This window comes from Diadema antillarum, unplaced genomic scaffold (genome assembly GCF_040938485.1).
Source record: "Diadema antillarum isolate AM-2024a unplaced genomic scaffold, OU_Dant_1.0 seq00000740_RagTag, whole genome shotgun sequence".
In the NCBI taxonomy this organism is placed as follows: Eukaryota; Metazoa; Echinodermata; class Echinoidea; order Diadematoida; family Diadematidae; genus Diadema; species Diadema antillarum.
Window position 1 is genome coordinate 200,001 of NW_027271638.1, and position 23,927 is coordinate 223,927.

Consider the following 23,927-nt stretch of genomic DNA (forward strand, 5'->3'; position numbering starts at 1 on the left):
TTTAAAGTATCTTTCTTTTTTTTCTTCCTTCTCTCTATCCCTATACTAGGCTCTCCCCCTTTTCTTTCACTCCTTCCCCTCTTCCTTTCAATCTTCCTTTTCCCCATCTTCCTCTTTTTTCTTTCTCTCCTTTGTCCTCTCTTTTCTTGCTTCTTCCTTTTTTTCTCCCTAAAACCCTCCTCTCCCTAATCCTCCCCTTTTCTCTATCTCTCTCTCTCTCCCTCTCTTTATCTTCTTTTCTCTCTCTCCTTCACTCACTCTTTCCTTTCTGGTCTGATTTTCACCCCTCTTCCAAATATGCCAACTGTTAGTTTTCTATGCACTGTTTTGTGTGTTTGTTTTTTTTTTACAAAATGCTGCAGGTTTCATCGAAAATACTGTATTTTCCAAATTGTATTCAATACTTCACATGTGTTTAATATGTAGGAAAGATAGAAATACTGTTTTTCCACCAAAGATACACCTTTAGATACACCTTTCACCCTTCAGAGTGCTACAGTGCTCTCTACATGTACAATCTTGGCATCCCTGCCCTTCTCTCTAATTCCTCCCTATTTAGTAACTCTGCCTCTTCATTCATTTTCCTCTTGTATCCCCCTATATCTCTTTTCCTCCTGTCTTTTTTTTTTGTATTTCCTCTTTTCTTTCAAATTCTGTACCCCCTTTCCTCTCTATCCCTAATTCCCCTCCCTCAAACTCTGGCCTGGCTCTGGCTTTGTGTAGTGAGTGTATGGGACCGTCTCGGTCTGTGTCAAGACTATGGCGTGGGCCAGGATGTGTGGGCGTCCCACACTCCGCCGAGCGTGAATGAGAGGGGAAAAGTGGGAGTGGCATGTTGCAGTGGCTGAGCAGCTCAACTTGATCGTAGTATTCAGTATAAGATAGAAGAGCCGCGTCCCTATCACTGCATTCCTTGGGCCTTCCAACACAGCTAGCTGCGGAGTACAGAGTGTGAAGTGTGTACGTGTCTGTGTGTACATGTGTGTAGTGTGCCTCCTTCAGTGGTAATCTCGCATTCGATTGGTACTGCTTCCTCTGTTAGGAATATCCTACATCTCAGGTGAGAAATTTGTATGTTTTGTCCCTTGGGTTTATACCCCCCCCCCCCCCCCCCCCCATTGATCATCCTTTTTTTTCTTTTTTTCTTTTTTTCTGAGATCTAGAGGTGCTGATTGCATCTTGTACTCGGTTACAATGTATTGTGAGATGTTTATGCTTTTGCGTTACTAGGTCCGCCTTTCATTCTTGGGATTATTAAACAACATTTCAGAGATACCCAGGTAATAGTATTGTAGTAGCAGTAGTACTAGTAGTACATAGTAGTAATAGTAGTAGTAGTAGTAGTAGTAGTAGTCGTCGGAGTAGTATAAGTAGTAGTAGTCAAGTACTGTCTTTCAGATGCACTTGTTTAAAGAGTGCTTTGTGAACAAGTGTTTCGAAAGGTACATCGTACACTGCACTGGTGTGTGCTTGTAATCTTGTATCACACAGACTCAAGTTTTATACAATATGTATTACAGGCATCCGTCAAATCTAGTATATAGAAGTTTTATTTCCAGTACTTCTGCTGACAGTATCACACCAAAAACATTTTTAAGCTGTTTGCTCTTGCAGTTGTCTTAGACTGTAATTTATTAAATCTTTATTTTTTTTTAAATACTAGCAGTTTCAGTCTTCTTTCAGATTGCAGAACTTTTTGTCTGTAGTATAGCTAACTCTAATGTGTACATCCAATCGTGTTTCAAGAAGTATGGTTGAGAGACTCTGGCCTATAAATACACATGTATCTTTCTCTACACTTTTGTCAGTACTCAGGCATGCATGGAATGGGGCCTGCATATTCAATGTAGGCCTACATATGCGCACAAATGAGCATCACTACAGAACTTTCTCATCCATACATTATCTGAGTTTCTCAGACAGTGTTTCCGATTTTGTGTTATCAGGGGTAACAGAGTGTTCCAAACTCCACGTACCATCAATCACGTGATATTAAAGAATACATGATGTCATTGTACATCAAGATGTGTGTTTAAGTACGTGTTGACACTACACACGTGTCCAGAAAGCGTGCAGTCTCTCTGCAGAAGTTCAAATAAATTTTTGCATGAAGAATTTAAGCTACATACAGTAGACTCTGCCTCCCCGAACTCATTCTAATAAAGATTAAATTTTTAAGACCAAAATCATGGTCATACTCTACAACATGTGAAAGTAAGCAAATCCCGATCAGAAAACACCCAACAACCATTGACATTGTATATTCAGCCAAATACATGTAAATTGTATGTCTTGTGAAACACATTTTAGTTTTGATTCTTTGTGCAAAACTGCCAACTGATAGTCCACTGCATGAAACTCTTAACCCAATGAGGACAGTTTGATTTTGCTACTTGTATGTGTACACGTACAACATGTATATCCCATCTAAAACGCTTGCCCGAGTATACTCGGGACTCGTCCTCAACGGGTTAAACATGTTTGATACTAAACAAGTTCTGTGACCAGTCTGAAAAGGGTCAGAGGGTATGGGGTGCTGTATTGCTTGCACTGGATATCTTGTTTAGTCGGGCAGCTGTCATACCCATACTGAATATGATTGATATCTTTGATACTGGTGCGCGTGGAATCCAGATGGTGATTAAGGTGTTGTTTACAGGCAGGATATGGTTTCTGAAAAGCTCTGATTTGGAGACTCTTTTTACATTGTAAAGGGGAATTTTCCCCGAATATGATTTTGTGAATGCTGAAATATTTAGTAGTAGAACAGTATCAGTGAAGTTTTAAGGAAAATCATTCAATCCATTTAAAAGGATGACTTATTGCCTAAATCCATGTGGTTTTATCGCTGGATAGACTTCGGCGAATTGTATTGTCACCATAGTGCAATGACACAAAAGAGACTTCATATTTGCATTCTTTAGGCTTAACGAAAAAGCAATTGACATACACCTGTATGCATAGTGTACTGCTTTCAGAAAGTAGGAGGAATAATTTATGAACATACTTTACAAAATGTCAGTAATGAGTCAAAACAATGTATTTTTTATTCTTGAATATGAAATTTTGTAGCTTTCAGTTTATTCTGTATCATTGTCCTGTTGTGACATCACAAGCTGTTGGAGTCTTCTCATCCAGTGATGGTGGCATTTAAACTTTGAAAATCTGTAATTGAAACTTTCAAATGGATTGTCCAATTTTCCAAATCAAATGTGTTCTCCAACAAATGTGTTGAAAACTTTGCTGTATTCACTCAATCCATTTTCATGTATGTATTTGGGGTAATTTGGGGTAAATTTATAAATTTGGGATAGAAAGTGATATTGGGGCAAGACAATATCAAGTTTAAATCTGTGGCTACTGCCATAAAAGAACTAGGCCGAGCCATTGAATGTGTAAGCCAGTCCCCCCACTTGAAAGGGTAGTAGAGTGTATCAAAGGGTGGGCTTCACCCAAGGGCGTATTGTACATGTATGCTGGTATTATTAAAGTGGGACTATTGTTGAAACATTTTTGCATTCCTGTGTTAGTGGGATGGACTGTTGAACGTAATAAGCTGCATAGTATCTGTAGGGTTCAGTGACTTTTGCAATCTGAGCAGATGTTGGAGTTTGTGAATACACTCACATACATCCAGCTTTTATTTGTTGTTTTGATATACATTGTAGTTGTTTTTTCTTTTTGGAATAGTGGGGTCACAACAAGAGTTCTGTATATCAGTCAAAGATTCACCACTTGAGGTAATATCAACTGTATACTGCAACAATGCCTGATTTTGTATCCTAGGGCTTTGTGGGCAAAAGCCCTAGATCCACCCTACTACTAGATGGATTTACACATTCTGGGGTGAGGTTGTTTTGGTATCAAACAACGTGATCAAATTAAATTCTCATTGAATGCTTGTACAATTTGTACCCCTTATATTGCTTGTGAGCTGCACCATTGCCATTGATTGGAAATTGCCTGTTGGGTGCGAGTTACCAAAGCTGCAATCTCTTGGGTTTTTTTTTGTAGGTCTGTTTGTGTGTGTGTGTGTGTGTGTTTCGCACCATAAAAACATGTTGATTATTCCTTGTAGGAGGAACGTTGCCCTTGTTTTTCCTCCCCCTATTTTTTTTTTTATTTCATCCCTCGCCGTTGGAAAACTGCGCCAGATTGGATCAATCAATGGTTGGCAGGTAGCCAGGATATTAAGGTGTCTTTCGCAAGGCAATCAGCGGAGGGTCGATTCTGACGACGTGCAATATATAGTAGTGTCGTCACCCGCACCCTGCGTCTGAAATAACTGAGATTGAGAGAGCTCTCGTCTACGGGGTAAAACATGCGTGCTGTCTACTGTGCAGCATGTTTGAGAGAGCTTTGTGTTTCCCACTGTTGGGATTTGGCATGGATATGTGATCACTATGATACACAATTATTTCTATGGGCAAGTGCAGAAACCTACATTGTACTAGTAGATTCTATTATTCTGCAAGAGCTGGGGGGGGGGGGAGGGGTGTTACATGAAGCATTTTGTCAGATTTTTTTCTGAAAAATTTGCTTTCTATGAATCAGATGCAAGGATTTCAGTAGCTTGTGAATAAAAATAATTCAAAATTATTCAATAATTCAATCAGAAAATAAATAAATACAAACAAACTCTGTAGACCTAATTGTTGTGATTATTAATATTTGTAAAAATGCAAACAATCAAACTTTGTGGACCTAATTGCTGTGATTATTTGTGATTTAAAGTTTCCCCCAAACAAATACGCTCAGTTTTATAAATTAATGCTGAAACTGGCTGATAGCTCAGTTCAGATTTTGATGCTAGCAAAAGACAAATTTTGGTCTTTACAATACCTAAAAATATGTACACGCCAGTCCTTGTTTCCTGTTCACTGACCATGCTGTGGGAAATTGACAGACTGTAAAATGTCTGTGAAAGGCTGTATTGTTTTGTTATTAATGCCCTGCTGAAATACCGTACTGGGTAATGAAAGGATGTTTAGGAGATTTGCATAATTTATTCAAATTTTATGCACTCAACCAGAAAATCCATGATGTTCCTTTGTGCACAAGCATCCAGAAAGCCAGTGGTCCTGTCTTGCTTGAAATGGGTACCAGCAACTATGGAGGAATAAGATTTGATTGTAAATCAATCAGAATCAGATGTAATACAAAAGATCTATGGGTCTGCCCAGATGCAAATCGTGAGGGAATAGGAACATTAATCACATCATGTACAGTAAAAGATATAATCACGAAGGTTGCATTCATAATAAAACTCTTTTAATACTGTACATGTATACAGACTGAATTGAAGCTACAATTTATCATATGCGTAATCATCTCAAAATTATAAAGCGATAATATCACAGGTATGCTTTGATCATCATCATTGCTTGAATTATCAGATGTATTGTAGTGCTTTGCAGATCATATCTTTAAATTAATGACTGTTGCAGTGAATAACGATTGTTAACTCACCTGAATGTATTAATTATCATCATTCTGATCTCTATGGCCATGCTATTTTGAGTGTTTGTAAATGTGCATTGCTGTTTATTTGACAGTGAAACTGCACAGATTTCATAAATGTGTACCAGCATGAAATTGCCTTGAAAGTTACTTGTATTATCTTGTGTATAATTAGCATATGGTTAATATTCTTAAAGTGATTTAGAACAACTTTACCAGACAAGAAAATAATAACTCTATAAAGTACTGCCTCTACCTGACCATGCCCAACATCAGCAGGTACACATTGTATGTTAATCTACAATGAGTGCATATCCTACAATTTGTAAAGCATAGAATGTAATCATGGGGTGGGAGATGGTGGTGTGGGGGGGGGGGGGGGGGGGGCTCTGCATCTTTGTAATTATCAGAAATCTTGCCAGTGTGACTCTGAAGTTACATTCATGAGCCAATGAAGGTCAACTAAAAACAAAACCCCCTGCATAATGAGACACAGAGCTACACTGTAAAGAAAGCATTGTGATAAATAGTCCTGAACGGCCTCTCATGTGTTACAGTGAAAGCACATAAAGAGGCTACAATTGTAAACATTCATGGGATCTTGTGTGCATTTTATAACGGCAAGTAGGATTACACATAAGTGGATGACATAGGATCTGTAGATCTGTAGTTATTTTATTTCAAACATTTCAAAATGCAGGGTCATTTGAATCAGTGCTACAACTGCAGACTGATCTAATTACCTGACACATCCATAAAATGGAAACTAAATGACATTTTTTAGATAATGGTTAGATTGCGATGATAAGTCAGGAATTTGTCCAATATTTTAGCCTCAAAGAATGTGAAACAGTTGTCTCCTAGCTCAAGAGCTTTTGATGCACGAAGGAAGACGAGCAAAAAGGCTTTAATAATGAGCGCATTGTATTCATATTAATGTGTTGAAGTCGGGGTAGTGGGAGTAGGAACTCGAGAAGAAGTGGCGATATCCTGTGTTACACACAGCAGGTGGCTAATTGTAAAAGGATTAATTACTCATTTCCACACCTGCAGAACAGAGTTTGAAGGAGCAGGTGTACTACAAACTCTTCACCATTAAAATGGAGATTACCCTAGCACATGCAACTACAAGCTGTACACACAGACAAACACAGATACACACAGACACACATTTCCACATGATGAGCTTTTGATAGACATCATAAAACGTGTACATACACGTATATGATGCAAACGAAATGCATGCTAAAAATCAACGTAATACATGCCAGTTATATCTCCCCAAAATGAAATGAGCTGGTAAGCTAAGTACTGGTAGTCAAAATCAAAAGATATTTTTGAATTTACTGATTTATAAATTGATTAATTGATTGATCGATTGATTAATTTATTCATGAAATGAATGAATGAAAAAATTCATTCATTCACATTAATTTACAATGTCCATCCGTTTGGTAATTCCAAGGTATCATATACATGTACAGGACAAGCCTTGAAAAGTATGAGTCCTACTTCACACCAATACAAAATCCAGGAAAATTTTGTTCAAAATATTAATGAAAATGCTGACAAATATCATTTGTCATTTTGTTTGTGAGTACTCCCAAATAATATGTTTCTGGGTATGCATTATATTTGACCTCAAAGTTTTTCTTCAGAAAAGGACCTCTGCATTTGCTTCCATAAAGTTGAGTAATGTAAGTGTAGGCCTAAATGTGGAAACTTTGATGCAATTAATTTTCATACAGATCCAAGTCAATTTCTGTGAATTTGATTCAAATTTTCCAATAGAGAGTATTTCTGTGCACATTTGTATGTGTAATACGTCCCACTAATATTTACTTGTTCTCATACTTGTACTAGTTCAATAGGCTGCGAAATATATTAAAAAAAAAAGCCCTACTAGTGTTTGCAAAACTGCATGGGAAGGTACAGAAAATAAGAACTGTAGTGTGTCTCCAACTTGAGTGACAAAAGGCCACGAATCCAAGGAGAATCCAAAGAGGCATTGAATGATTGTCAATGGAAGAAGGACGAGTGGCAATAAAAATAGATGTATGGAGCAGAGCTGCCAAGTCTACCTTGTTCTACAGGAGGCTGTCTGTAATATTAATTAACTTCTTCTTAATGTCCTGACAAAACATTCCCCCCCCCCCCCATGTTTGGGAATTATCATTGCCTATTGAGATTTTATACAGCTGTACATGTACACGATATGTACAAATTGTAACACACAACTCACTCCCAGTCAATTGTGAAACCTGGGGGGCATTTCATGAAGCATTTTTGTCCGACAACTTGTCGGACAAATTTGCTCTCAGCCAATCAGATGCAAGGATTTCAGTAGCTTTTAACATTTTGTCAGACAAAATATCTGACAAAACGCTTCATGAAATGCCCCCCTGGAATCTCTGCACGCATGGCATGGTACACTACCAGCATCACATTTCTACACACTCATCTACATTGTATCCAGGCACTGGTATTTCTATACCGTCTGTATATACCGGCCATCCCTCATTATTGATTGTACCATTAGTGTCATCGAGAGTACTGCAGTAGTCTCTCTAGAGAGATAATAACCCATCCAATTCAATTGAGGGCCATCGTACAATAAAGGTATGATGGAAGATACTTCATGTGTGTACAGGACATACTACAGTCATATGACCTTGCCAACTGTGATGAAGCCGTTCTAAGTGTCAAATGTATGTTGGCCTTCGTGTGTAGCCTCGGCTCAATGCATGTACTCTCTGAGGTATATCGTCCTTGGGATGTGCAAATGCAGTGTGTGTGGCGTTTGTGGTACACTGTAGAAATATGCCTTATCTTGCCTTATCTTGCACAAACCTTGATACTAGTATAAAATCATATTCATTTTACAAATGTGTATAGTGCACAAACTAAATTGGCTTCCGATTTATAATCACCACATTCAGTTTGATAGAATTTTATCTCTTGTTATCTCTTTTCCTTCATATCACTAATGAAAGTGATTTTGTACCTTCGGGGGGGGGGGGGGGGGATCCAGGAATTCTGTAAAGGGGAGGTGCCTTTGCAAAATTAAAGGGGGCGCACGCACACCCCCTCCATTTTTTCTTTTTATTTCTTTCGTTTTAGCAAAAAAAATAAATAAATAAGGGGGCGCGCCCAGTGCGCCCCCCCTTCTGGATCCGCCTCTGTTTCCTATGCTGTACCTACAAGAAAGTTGTCCAACATCTTCCCAGTAGACACCTTAGATCTCATTCAGTACTCTTTCGGGATGAAAACACAGTGTACTGTATGGTGTGAGATCATTTTAAGCCTTGGCTCTCTCTCTCTCTCTCTCCCTTTTTTGGTGAAAAGGCGTATGTGTAATTTTGGTTTCTGTTTGCAATAGCAGCTTTATTATTCTTGTCACATATGATATGAATTGTTACAGACACCTACAGGCATGTAAATGAGCAATTCTAGGCCACTCAATGTCATGTTCCTCTTTTAGTTTCACAGAATTGTGTGCAAGTATAAAATTGTATGTGTGGTGCCATAACAGGACTGAATTTGATGTTCAAGGCCAGTAGACTGTTTGTGCAATGTATTCACATTTTCTGCTTGCTTTGTTCACATTTTCTGCTTGCGTTGTTCACATTGAAGGATTACCTTTACAACAGAGCTACAATGCATGCAGGAGGCTTGCCCTACCTAGCAACAATTGGCGAGTGCTAAAGTCAATTCCGGCCTATAGAAGAAACTTAGTATTGTAGGTGAATAAAAGGGTGTGGTGAAAGGCTGTAGGGAAGAAGAACATCTGTGAATTTTAAAACATGACAGAGAGGAATGTTTGGTTGTTTATCCTGCACACTTCTACAATACTGTAAAAGTGGAAAAAGTTGAGATTTTTGCGCATTTCGCGCAACCAGAAACTAGCGCAAATATAAAAGCACGCGAATATTTTTGCTTGCCATAAGTTCCTGTGCGTGATGTTGACTCCACGGAATTAAAAACACAGGAAACTCTTCTTACCCGGTCAAGCGCGAAAAATTAGTCGCGCGAAAATATCCACTTTTACAGTATACAGGAGTTCCACTTATCAAGGCTATTACAACTAGAGAAAGCACTCTGAGAGCGCAGACCTCCGCCAAGCAGCTCATTTCCACCACTGATCTTGTTCTTCTGAAGAGATCAGTGATTTCTACCCATTTAGACCTGCATGCTGAAAATAGCCCGATTTCCCATGATAGAAATCTTTTATTACATCATCAATGCCAGTGCGCAGCGCGCCTCACCCTGGACCAGAAACTAGAGCATGCAGTCTAATGCACGTATGAAAACCTAAAATATAGGCAGCTTGAACTCCAAAGTTCATTGACCCTACCTGCCAAAATATCGAAAATCCTTCATAAAATCCATAAAAATTCCTGGATCACTACCAAAATTAAATTGTCTGTTCCTTGCACACGGACAAACCAATGGTAGCGAAACCATAGCCTCCTCCCTTGGCAGAGGTAATTATTAGCAATTACAAACTCTTAATAGACTAAGATATATTCCATCTGTCTGTTGTGCAATTGAGTACACCTAGTTATGTTCATACATACTGCAGATGTTCTATACAATGCTCTTCTTTTTTCTCTTCCATGTTGCAGACCCTCAATTCATCAAACAGGAAATAGACATCCTAGTGCACCATGGGTAAGGACATCAAGGAAAAGCTGTCGTGGGGAGGCAACTTCTGCCGTGGAGTTCTCTGCTGCTTCAACTTTCTCTTCCTTGTAAGTACGATGTTGAGATCTTTGGACTGTAAAGAGCGTTTGTAGTTTTGCTCGATTAGATTGGTAAAATCGTTCATCGAATAAAGTTGATTGCCTCCAGACAGTGACTTCATACATGCACTCTTTGTTTGAATAAGCCAATTTGTGATAGCACACATGCACATTTTGACAAAAACCTGTCTTCTTTTTTCTGTTTTTCAGACAACATAATGCATAACCTTGCGCGATGTCACAATCTACTGTATACGCCAAATATTTCACGAGGTTTTTATTGTAGCGAATTTCATGAGTCAGGTGCTATTCGTGAAATTAAAGACACACAAAAATGATGACTCTGATTCTGATGTGAATGTGACACACACGCATACGTTTCTCCGTTCAGTACGGTACTCCACGATCACGAATTTAATCGCTCGCGAAATTGTCGGGAAGTCTTGATTCACGAAAATTTAGACTCGCTAAATATATGGCGTGTACAGTATGGAATTTAAATATTCAAACAAAGAATGAACTTTTCGTGGCAGTCATGGTCCATAATAGCAAAATAAGCTTAATCTTTTTGCCTCCCTCCCTTGCCCCAGATCGGAGGTATTATCCTCCTTGCCCTCGGAATATGGGTGCTGGTTGACAACAACAGCGAGTACATCTCGGCTCTCCTGACGGACAACCTCCACCGCACGGCGGCCTACATCCTCCTGGTCGCGGGTCTCATCGTCCTCGTCGTCTCCGTGTTCGGCTTCTGTGGCGCCAAGATGGAGAACAAGTGTTGCCTGGGCATGGTGGGTTGCAAACTTAAAGGACAAGGCCATCTTCATATACATGTGGATTGGGTGAATGCAGCAACATTGATAGAGCACATCAGTGAAAGTTTGGGGAAGTCTGACGATCCGTTCAAAAGTTATGGATTTTTAAAGTATCTGCGCAGTCACTGCTAGATGAGAAGACTACTACAGTGTATGATGTCACATGCGTAGAATGATAGAAGGAAAATAAAGAGAATTTTACAAAATCTTACTTTTTGAAAAAAAGGGGGCGGTTGGGTGATTTTGGGGGATGGTTAGACCCTATACATTCCTGTGTGTTATGCAAAAAAAAAAAAAAAAAGGGGGGGGGGGTAGCCTTGAGCTTTCAGGTTGTCAAGAACAACCCATGTTTAAGAGTAATGCATAAATTTGAATTTGTTACGTACACTGTCTATGTAAGCACTGGTTTTGTTTGTTATTTCCTCCCTTTCCAGTACGTCTTCTTTTTGGTGGTCATCTTCATCATTGAGCTTGCAGCTGGAGCTACCGCCCTCTACTTCTACGTCAAGGTAAGTGTGTGTGTGTGTTGAACATGTACTGGGATATTACCATATATAGTGAAGTGTTTAATAGCCATGCAGGTGATATTCAGATGTATTTGAATGTTATCCTCCAGGAGCCTGTTGCATAAAAGTTACATTGTGGTAACATTGTCATCCAATGGTAACTACCATGGTCACAGTACTCTACAGCCAATCAGAATCAAGAATTCCATGGAAGTTACCAAGGGTTGGCAAAGTTACCATAATAGTAAATTTTATGCAACAGGCCCCTGGTTGGCGGTTGTTGGTAACACAACAGCCATTTCTAGCCCTATTAAACCCAAAACAGGCTGGGCTTTTTGCTTTCAGGGCTGATAGTTAAATGTACTCTGACACGTAATTGGGATGTGCTGTGGTATTTCATCGGAATTCAGATAATTCTTCCCTACTTGCCAGCTGATTCTGGCATAACAAACCATGTACCCCAATCCAACTAGAGGATCATGGCGATACAATGAGGATTAAGGGGATTAAAAATTCATGACTTCTTTCTATAGGGAATATACACCGTAATAGGTAAATTGCATGCCTGAGTGTATTAAAAAGAGTTGTAATTTTGTTTGAAATCACTTTTTATTTTTGTCTTTATTGCTTGGAGGTGTCTGGATAGTAGAGGAGTTGGGATAAGAAGGGGCCAGGTAATTGAGGTCTCTCTGAACTGGCCTTTAAAGACCTCTGGATGATTTTCAGACTTTAACATTTGAACAACCATAAATTGATTATACTGTATGGAGCTGTCGATTTATGTATTACATGACGTGAAATTATGAAAATTGTCAGGAATGCCCCTTTAATACCTGCATTGTGATGATTGTACTTGGGATTGTTTTGTTCCATGTTTTGAGCATAAAAATAAACAATCTTAGTGCTTGTGTTGAAAGGTCCTGTTTACCTTTGGAAGCAGTGATTAAAAGATTTTTCAAGATATCACATTTGATGCATATATGTGTAGGTCTGTTGTATCACAAAACATCTTACCAATAAAATCTTTGCAATAAACCCTAAAATATCAGGACGAGATATCAATATTTTTGTTAATAAACCATAACTGTAGACAGTTTAGTCTGGAAACACTTTTATTATAACTATTCTTCACATTTTGTGTATTTAACAAATGAATACTTTTTAACAATACTTACCATCGATAATACGGATTCAAATTTTAAACAGTGGTTGTTTCTATCCCTAACTCACATGGTAGAGCTGTTTTAAAGCACTAATGCTGGAGTTTTCTTTCATCTGCAAATGGTAAATTATGCCAGTAATATTCATCAGCATTGAAGCATGATGAGCAACATCTCTTTCTTTTTTGCCTCTTTATTATTATTGTGTTTTTTTTAAATCTCTGCAGGCTGATGTAGAGACCGACCTGAGGAAGACGCTCCTAGAAAACTACGGTGGGTCAAATGCTGGAGATGAGGCCGTCACAAAAGCCTGGGACTTCATCCAATCTACGGTGAGTACCTCGTCAACACCTAACACTGGTGCTGGTCTGACGGTCGCAGAAAGTATCACAATGAGGGGGTATTGCAAATTTTTATCCAAATGGCATCCAGCATTCAGCATTCCACAGTGGAACAGTGATTTTTATACTCTATTCCTCCCTCTTTGACTTATACATATGTGTAGCATCATCGCATGTTACTCTAATATTAAGTCAGAGATCTTAAAAGGAAGGGAAAAGTGTTAAAGCTGACTTTGGCAGTATCACCTCGAAATTTTGTGAACTTTGGATTTAAAAAAAATATTATTTTTTCCTTGCAATAAACTAGGCCAATTAGATTAATTATTCCTCCCTACAACAGGGTATCTATTTGCGGCAATTAAAATTTCTACAAAACTCACAAGATTCACCTCCAATATTCCCGACAGAACTAACATCAATTCACACCACATTATCATCATAAAAGTAAGCAGTCATGATCTATAAATTTTGTGCAGGCTAGCATAGATTACACCACTCTTGCGGGTACGCTACCTGCCTAGCTGCCAGTGCGCTGGGACGGCAGCTTGGATGGCAGCTATATACATTAACATTGTGTCTCCCATATCTGGCCAATTCCCGGATGAGCGCCGGTCCCGACATGGCCGGATAATTGAGGTCGAACTGTAATATTTGCACAAATTCATATCTTGCCAAAAATTCAAAAAATCATTATCCTACCATTACGTGGCTCTTGTGGTGATGCCTCACATTCTCTCTCACTCTTAAATATTTTCGGCTGCTGCAGTTCGACTGCTGTGGTGTAAAGGGCAACGCCTCCACGGCCGTCGACATCTACCGCGACACGATGTGGTACGCGAACCAGACGGGAACGCCCAAGGACATTGTCCCCGGGTCCTGCTGCATAAATCAAGACATGTTGGATCAGTGCCAGCACGCCACTGGAAGCTACGCGACGTACATCTATGACACCGTGAGTCCATTCTGTTCTCTTTCATCTGGTGCACTATCCATCCTCCCGCTGCCCATGTGGAGCATTTTCATGTAGCTTATTTCCTTGTTAGGTTTAAAAAAACTTGTACGACTTGAATTACTGTCTGAAATTAGTTAATCATGCGTTATCGCTAGCCTAGAGTAGCTTCATTCCGGTTCATGCATACGTATTAAAAGCCATTTGTATCTTTGACAGGCTACACTATGTTTGTCCTTTGAATTGATTTTTGCAGCTTCTGGATAAATATGGAGAGCCTCTTTTGTTGCACTAGATTTTTTTGTTGCTGCATTATGTAATGTTAGATGACTTATTTGGGAGGAAACATACAAAATATATTTCATCTAAAGGGTTTGATATGCTGTTGAGGAACTCATGAACTCCCGGAACTAGCATTTATTCGCAACTTTGTTTTTATCTCACTCCGGTAGGGATGCACAATGGCAGTAACGAACAAGGTGGCAGAGTATGGCACTGTGCTTGGAGTCATCGGTATTATCGTGGCTGTCATTCAGGTAAGGCCTGCCACTCAATCAGTAGGGCCTAGTCTCCGCCAATCAGATGCAAGGATTTCAGTAGCTATCACAGTTTGTCGGAAAAAAATATCAGACAAAACGTTTCATGAAATGCCCCCCCTGATGATAAAGTTTGGGGCATCTACAGCGATCTGATGCTCGATTTTAAATGACATGTGGCTGTCTTGATTTCTGTAAAGCAAAAAATATATGCAGCATGAAATTTTGGCACATTGGAGCTGACGGCCTTTTTAGCAGCGTGAAATTTTTGTGAATCGCCACTGGTATTCAATGCATTAGTAAACAAGAACTTTCGTGTAAATTTTTGGAAATTCGGGATATTAAAATGCACATGAAAATGTCAGGTTTTACAGTCATATTCTCTGCCTTGGGTCTTTGTGTTGTCTTTTAGTATTATGATTTATATTGTCTGAATACTAATTATTGTTGTTGTCATTGTATTGTAATCATCTAATATTCTGATATTTACTGTTGTTGGTTGTGATGTTTGTTAATCCGTTGAGGACGGGCTGATTTTGCTACAACACTCATTTCCCATAGACACCTGCCCGAGTATAATCGGGACTTGTCTTCAACGGGTTAAAATGATAAGAAAACAAGAAGGAGAAGAGAAAGAAAAAAAAGACAACTCCTGAAAGGAGCTACTGCTAATATGAATGATGAGGTCATACAGGATCTTTTCACCATTCATTTCAGACTCCCTGAATGAGGACAGCCAAGTTTTACAATTCTTTAAAAATCTTTCTAGTTTTTGTGTAACTTTTGAGTAAAAATAAGACGTACGAACAATGCATGCGTAAACTCGAATGAATTGTAACCATTGTATATTATTTCATTCTTATATACGTTTCTCATATTTTTCTTTTGTTTGTGTCCTTGTCACCAGCTGATGGGTCTTGCCTGCGCACTGTGTCTGTGTAAGCGTCTGTAGACGGGACAGCACGGCACCGATTCTTTCGCCCGTCGCGGCCTTGTCATCTTAGTAGTCTTTCTCTCAAATAGTGGGTGCATCTTCCACCGTCTGACACACATAAATTCAAACCGGCAAATCTCGACAGCTTCCATGACGTTGACGCATAAACCCGTTCCATGCTGATTTCTGAAATCTCCATAGATTACACAGGCTGCCAGGTTCTTGTAGGGAATGGGTTTCTCGCGAGTTCCCCTGCACAGAGCGGCCCGAGTCAGGGCTATTGGATACCCAGACTGACTTTAGAAGATTACGCATCATATCGGAGAAACCGCAGGAATTCATGAGTGAGCATTGCACTTTATGGCATGCTCATTACTTTGTTACAGTATATTTTGGTCAAACAGGACAAAACTTTACGTGAAAATGAATACAATGTATATTCTTAACAGGCTGAAGCAATACACTGCATATTCACCGCACAGACAAACCTCCCCTGGTCCCTTCAGGCTGTATGGCTGGAAAGGTTGTAATGACAAACCAATAGACACAATTAACAGTGGAGTGTAACAAAAAAGAAAAAAAATCATGACAAAAATAAATTCTTGTGTCGGCTGAGAAGCTTAATGTCTAATAACTGTCATCTAATAGATTTCTTCCTTCAGTATTGCATGCATAGAGGTCTTTTGTGAGAATCATGTGCATCTATTTTGAAAATGATTGATGCAAAGTTACTGTTTATAGAGTGTCCTTTTAATCATGTCATGCATGGTTGCTGAGTAGGAGAGGCCATCGCCCCGTATGGAAGATTCCTGTATTCACCGTTTGTAATCTTTTTTATTTCCAAGTTATCACCCGTCATTTCTTGAAAACATGACTGCACTAGACACCTATAATATTGTTTTATGACAGTTCTCCTGTGGTCTAGGCAATACTGATTTTTATGACCTGTATTTAATCATTTATCTAGTAAACTTTTTCTACTCTCACTTGCACTTAAGTTTTAAATTAAATGTAATTTTAATCATCTCTTGGGGTCAGGTGACACAATGTAGGGGCTTTTTTAAAATCTGCAATCTGTGCTATTGTGATATCACTTTTAAGTCATAACTGCACAATGAATCTCTGATTCACCTTCATCATTTGCTGAAATGGGGTGTGGAGAAAAGGAGTGTTTTTTTTCCCCCCTTTGTCTCTTGTTTTTAATACATGCAAAAACTATACTGTTCTTCTTTGCCTCATTTGCAGAAATCTATCCTTTCTATAATGGAATCTTACACTTTGACTCCACAAGTAAATGTCTGTGTTTTGGCTCTCTTTAGGTGACGAAAAACTGAAAATTGTTTTTATGAGATGAAAGCTTGGGTATTGCATACTCTTGAGATGCAAAACAAGTCAGGTTTATCATTTCTGCATTTCAAAAATTCATTCTCTTTCAAGAATGTCCCTCAAGAGCAGTGCATTTTTAGTACATAGAGTGGTCTCAATTTTGCCATTTCAATATTGATACAGGCTGAAACTAACAACACCATGCGTAATAATGCATGTGGGGCCCTGCGAGCCCCTCAATGGGGTTTGCAATTATTGTAAGTTGCAATAACAATCAGCTGTGGCAGCAACAGCAGAAAAGTCTACGAACTGTTGATTGGTAGCGGCCTGACTGTTGCCGTAGTAACAGCAAGTATTGTACGTGTCAGTTGGAGTGGGTTGAAATGGGGTTCCACCAAACATTGCCCTGGGCTGAAATTAAACTCATTTTCCTCGGGAGCCGGACATGCCCATGTGTGTTCTGAACACATGGGAGCTCCTGGTAACTCGTAGGTCAAGGGTTAAAGGTTAAAGGCTGACAGTTGACTGATAATGTGCACTTTATTTCAGGGAAACAATGTCTGCTGATGATGTCTTTCACTTTGCTATATTAACCATCTGAAGTGGCATAAAAAAAAAACGAAAATAAAAAAACAATCAGACTTTAGCACGCTTCTATTTTTATCTTGTAAATAACCTCCTCACATCTTAGTATGGAATGCACATGTTTTTGTTTTTTTTTCGCGGGTTTGAAGATTACCAGGTGGCTTTTTTCTTCTACCAGTCCTATCTTTACTTTAATACTGATGCTTGCTTCTAGTTAGATAAAGCAGCTTGTTGAGAGTTGTATCAGGATGAATTTTGATACAGGAATGTGATTAGTTTGATTTAGCATGGCAAAAAAAAAAAGGGTGTATAAAGGTAGGCTTTGTAAAAACGCTGAGTCCTTGTATGAGAACTTGTGCCATTTTCAAAAGGCTGAATGCATGGTTTTTGAATGTCATTGTGAATGCGTGCACATTCTTCACTTGAAATTTGTGGGAAGGTTTTGATGCAGAGGCTGAACCTCTGCCAGATCACATGACGTCCCATGATTGCAAATGAATGACTTAAAGAGCAGCAGTGTGAATATGATGTCGCGAGGTTTTGCGGTAAAAGTTTTGTGGCTGAACTGTGGTCGTTTAATATCCAAGTAGATATGCAAAGTTTCTTACGACTCTGCTAGAAGTGGCTGACTCACTCTTATTATTTATGGCATGACTCAAGCTTTTGCTGAAAAGGTTATGGATTTGATGTGTAATGGGTATTATTTCCACATAAATTTTGTTGAGGGTAATGGTAAGTGATATTTTGCCATATTCTTGTAAATTTTTTGTTTTTGTTTCATTTGCTCTTTTACAGCACAGGGTAGTAATCCACTATTTGATCAAATGAAATTTCTATTTTTCTCCACTTACAAATTTTGTGCAGCTTTCCTGAATCAGTACAGATGTAAAACAGTATTTCTGTGATGCATGCATGAAGCTTGCCAGAATTGGGGGTTATTAGTTTTATAAAATGATGGTTAAATCAGATTACGTACATCAAACCGAAATGCTTGCATACAACTGGTAAACTCTCCCTAGGATTATAAGTAATGTGTTAAATGCAGAACTTGATTCATTCATCATGCTTATTGGTGTTGCTGACTACTCAGCAGTTTATTGCTTTTCCCCACAGTCAAGAACAGGCAACAAAAGCCTAGCATCAGATAAGCCTGGTGACCAGGATCATGGTATGTAAATGTACTGTAGAAAATTACTGTGCCTGCCTTGTGTAGGAAATGATTTAATGCTTAACGTGTTCTGAGCTAGCAATATCATTTGCTGTGATAGCTTGGAAGTTGAAAGTAGGTGTTGAAGATGGGGCCCAGTGTAGATTATGATATACACTTGCAGGAATATCTTGCACTTTGCAGGAAATGACTTACCACTGGGCAGATTCTGATCTGGCAATATTATTTACCTCAATGACCTGGAAACGGAGTTGGTGTCAAACAGATAGATGTAGAACAGACATGGCAAGTTTGATCCTTGGAAGGTGATAGAAAACATTGATTTTAATCACTAAAACATTTTACCCCCCCCCCCCTATATTCTAAATTCATGAGAAGTTGATATATGTTTTTTTAATCAATCTAAACAAATTTTGTCATTGATTGAAATGAAGATTACACCAGTTGTCATTAAGGTGATATGACATATTTTGTGTTCAAGTTGACATTGCGTGTATTACGGATAAGAAAAGAGAGTGACTTTAATAATCATTACCAAATTCCAAAGTACAAATAAAAATCAATTATTGTGACTTGTTTATAGCAAAGCATGCAGGATATAGGTTAATTTTGGAATATACTCTATTTATTTATTTTTTTTTTAATATTGTCAAAAAATAAGACCCATAATCTTATTTGGTGTGAGTATGGCCCAGCAAGAAAGATATAAACATTATTAGAACATGAATGCATTTTAATGACTCGAGTAGTATGCATGAAGTCGAGTATAAGGAATACTCATGTAGCATGACCTGTATTTATTTTAATACACTACAGCACACATTCGTTTGTTTGCAATGATATATTCATATGTATATCACTTGAATTGCCTGCACATCTGTATATTGTACATGTTGTAATGTAGCAGTACTGAATAAAATGTGTATTCAAGTAGATTTTCCGCAGAAACTTCACCAGAGACGTGCTATGTTTATTGAGAAAGATATGTCTGGTTGTGTCTGTGCCAGAAATATTGAATAACTATTATTGTCTTGTTTGATCGGGTGACTGATGGAACTGATGTTTAATAAGTATGTGCATGCCTCATTTCTTTATTTGTTTATTACAGTTGTACATTTGAGCTATATATATATATATATATATATATATATATATATATATATATATGAGTGTGTGTGTGTATACATATAGCTAAAATGTACAACTGTATTAAACAAAGATAAAGAAATATATGAAGAGTTTTATCGCAAAACGAGTGATCAAAGCTGCCCAAAAAACAAAGAAAATACAGGATATTTTTAGTCATAACTTCTGGAATATTGAGTGAGGCATTACCGAGAAGGTTTGATTTTGTTCTATCTGATGATGGACTTACTTTGTATGCAATGTTAAAAAATGGCACTTAGCTTGTGTTGCGATAAAACTCTTCATATCATCGCTGGGGTGACAAGACCTTGTATCTGCAATTTTGGTGAAAATGACTTTTTTTTTGCATTTATGGTCAAATAATTGGTTAAGTGATGTCCTGTCCAAATCCTAGATGTCTTACCCCCAAAATGAAGCCACCATGGCACGTTAAAGGAACGGCTGTCCCATTTGCTACAGTGCTTTGGCCGCCATGTTTTTTGGCTCTCCTGAACATTTGACATTTTGTAGATACGAGGTCTTGTCGCCCCAGCGACGATACATGTATATATTATATATAATATCACATGTATATTCAGCAAGTGTACTTAGAATTCTTTGACTGTTGAAACATGTGTTTACTGGCATATACAGAAATACAAATATAAACAGTGATAAAGTCAAAAAGTTTTCTTCCATAGCAGTGCTGTGATAAAGAAGTGCAGATATGACATCATTTTGTATTCTCTTTCTATCACTATTATGAATATTACAATTGCTTAAATTGAGGCGGATTTGAAGGATTGAGACTATTTGTCAGTGGAATACAATAAAAACCACTTGATACAAGAATCATTAACTTAATTAAAACAAACAGTAGACACAAACAAAGCAAATTTATTTCATTGTGGTGAATCAATACATTCATTTCTCTTTATTCCATAATTCTCAACGAATGACATATTAATTTTAACAGAATACATATCTTATCATCAAACTAAGGAAACTGTAATACAAATGGGCGTGATATTAATTCGCACACATCACCCCTGGGCCCTGAAGCAAAAAAGACAATGAAGACAATTCGATATACGTGACTTGTGTTGTACTTGCACATTCCCTTTCTCAAACAAGGAAAAGTAGAAATTACGCGGTGCATAATATATGTCCCCGCCGGAAGTAGCATTTAGTAGCAAAATGTACAATATAGGTAAAAAATCAAGGTCAAAGGTCAAAGAAGTCAAAGGTCAAAACTCTGTGTAGATGTTTTGAAGCCCTCACCTAGTGCCATCACATAAAGCAAACAGAATCGAAATCGGGTAAGAAATGGCGAAGGAGTAGCATTTTGTAGCCAATGTACAATATAGGTCAAAAATCAAGGTCAAAGGTCAAAGAAGTCAAAGGTCAACATTCTGTGTAGATGTTTTGAAGCCCTCACCTCGTGCCATCACATAAAGCAAACGGAAGTGAAATTGGGTTAGAAATGGCGAAGGTATAGCATTTTGTAGCATAATGTACAATACAGGTCAAAAATCAAGGTCAAAGAAGTCAAAGGTCAAAATTCTGTGTAGAAGTTTTGAAGCCCTCACCTAGTGCCATCACATAAAGCAAACGGAATCGAAATCGGGTTAGAAATGGCGAAGGAGTAGCATTTTGTAGCAAAATGTACAATATAGGTTAAAAATCAAGGTCAAAGGTCAAAGAAGTCAAAGGTCAAAATTCTGTGTAGAAGTTTTGAAGCCCTCACCTAGCGCCATCACACAAAGCAAACGGAATCGAAATTGGGTTAGAAATGGCGAAGGAGTAGCATTTTGAAGCAAAATGTACAATACAGGTCAAAGGTCAAGGTCAAAGGCCACAACTGAAATTCTGTGTAGAAGTTTCAAAGCTCCCATGCAGTGCTATCATATAAAGCAAACAGAATCAAAATTGGCTCATAAATGACAGAGAAGTAGCAAGTACAAGTATTTTTGTGTGTTGTATTTATGGTTGATTGATTAAAGGGATGTATTTTTTTTTTCTTCTCTCTTCACTCTTTTTTTCCCAAGAGCAATGAGGGAATATTTTGACATTGCTAAGGCGGTTGTGTAATATACCTGAATACATGGAAAGGGGCCATGTAAACTTCAGATTTTTAACTTTGACACGAGAATTCATTGAAGTATATACTTCCGTATATCTTTACCATAACCTTAAATAAGTACAGAAGGTCCCTTGAAAAGACTGCCATGATGAAAAAAAGTACAATTTTTGGTTTAATTTCCATGATAATAGAACTGCTTTACTGAGATAAACATAATGTAGCCAAACTTCGTAATAATTTATGGGCAGTTGGGTGACTTGTATGGGAACTTTCTCCCCAGTACCTCAAATTATCTTATGTGAGGAAACATTATTTCAGAAATAGTTCTCATGCAAGATGTTGGATGCATTTATCATAGATATCAACTATATATTCTATAATACTTTGTATCTATTTTTTTGTACTGATTACATCTTGTTAAATACATGGTATACATTATTATCATAATTGTCATTGGTATACAAACATTCAGGTAATACATAGATTTATGTGTAATATACACTTGTAACTGTACAATTAAAACGAATATCAACATAGTGCACATGTCACCTATATTGATTGCACATAGTTCAGGTGTGTTAGAGAACTTGCAAAAGAAAAAAAAAATGAAAAGTACATGTACATGAAACTCATGAGAAAAAAAAAGTCTGAAGTGGATTAGTTTTTGAACATTTCAGTGCATTTGAACTGCCAAAAATCTGAAAAGCGGGTTTTGGACGGAGTAAAAAAATTAAAAAAGAAAAATCAGAAATCAAATTAAACTCTGAACTATGATATCCTTGATAATCATTAGTCATTAGGGTTATGCTTTTGTCTTCAGTGCATTGACGTTAACTTTTTAGTGTGTGTGTGTGTGTGTGTGTGTGTGTGTGTGTGTGTGTGTAGTATACTTGATGAAATGTTAACAATACCATCACAGCCTTTCTCATTACATAATTAGATGTACACATATGATTCTGTCACTCATATGCGCATTTACCAATATCCCAGAATTCAAATTAAATCTTTTCCATGACGGCCTAGTAAAGAGCTGTTTGATCTACCTATTCCGAATGAATATATATATATCATAAAATTATATTATAAAATGTTCTGGATTCACCTAGTATGCATTGGTTGTTGCTATGCCAGGTAAGCCTTGAGAAGCAGCTTTCTGCTGTGCAGCAACATCCCTCGATGTAAAGATTACTATGAATTCAAATGACTAGTAAAGTGGTTTATCGATATCTGATATAAAGAAAAGGAATCAAAACAAATGGTTACAAGCTCAAAAGGATCTAAACAACTGTATTTTCCTTCTAAACTCCACTGATCACATAATCTCAAAGAAAAGTCGTCGTTTTGAGTGTGTGGATCACTAGGTGTGGAATCCGTTCATCTCGACGGCAGATGGCGCTCTTCTTGTTCAACGCATATAAATCCACTTCAACAGTAAAAATCTGCGCCAGTAAGAAATCCCGTCACTGGTTTGGAAGACGATAGCATCCTATCTGCTGTTGCTGGGAAGTCGCAGGTACTCTGGTCTTACTATTATTATTCCTGCCGATCGCACGATCCTACCGAGAGAATTGAAATGTTTGATTGGTTGGTTTTTAATCTTTCCTGTTATCCTTTGTGTTTTTTCTCGGTTCTCTTATAGAAGAAAATTGTCGATTAAATCAATGATATTTTACAAAACAATCTAAGTAGCAGCGATTGCAACTTCTACGACAGAATAAGAAGCAGAGGGGCAACTATAAAACAATCATGATAATAAACACATCATATTCATTCTCAGCAAATTATACTTTGCCTTATTGTAACACCAGATGCATCTCGTGATAATAATTATGAATAGCCATCGAAAAATAAGAGAAACACTTCCCCAAACGACAAAATAAAAAATCAAAACAGACCAAAACAAGATATAAAACGAGTCGTCTATCGGTCGCTGCTCATCACGACCACTTTGAGAAAACATTTGAAATGGAAAAGACAATAGAATCCTCTTCCTTGAAAAACAATTAAGTAAAATCTTACTTCAATGATAAACAATATAACAGCACTTGGATAACAGCGACCGGTTCAGCACATTAGTTTTCTCTTTATATTTCAAACTTTATTTACTATTAGGAGAAGTTTAAACTATACGAGAGTTTGATGCAAGTTTCGAAATCAGTTAACTATTAAATAAGAGGGAAAAAGAAGTTAGTACTTATGA

General features: G+C 37.8%; 1 protein-coding gene across 1 annotated transcript in view; it reads left to right on the forward strand.

Moving 5' to 3' along the window:
- Positions 1–15,541, forward strand: part of LOC139738391 (CD151 antigen-like) — a 30,597-nt gene extending 15,056 nt beyond the window's left edge. Inside the window, exons 2-8 of the mRNA XM_071649026.1 lie at positions 10,086–10,211; positions 10,793–10,990; positions 11,449–11,523; positions 12,908–13,012; positions 13,788–13,973; positions 14,423–14,506; positions 15,414–15,541. Of these exons, the coding sequence (XP_071505127.1) occupies positions 10,128–10,211; positions 10,793–10,990; positions 11,449–11,523; positions 12,908–13,012; positions 13,788–13,973; positions 14,423–14,506; positions 15,414–15,458 (777 nt within the window). The 5' untranslated portion in view covers positions 10,086–10,127 and the 3' untranslated portion in view covers positions 15,459–15,541. The remainder of the gene's footprint in view (positions 1–10,085; positions 10,212–10,792; positions 10,991–11,448; positions 11,524–12,907; positions 13,013–13,787; positions 13,974–14,422; positions 14,507–15,413) is intronic.
- The last annotated feature ends 8,386 nt before the right edge of the window (positions 15,542–23,927 follow it).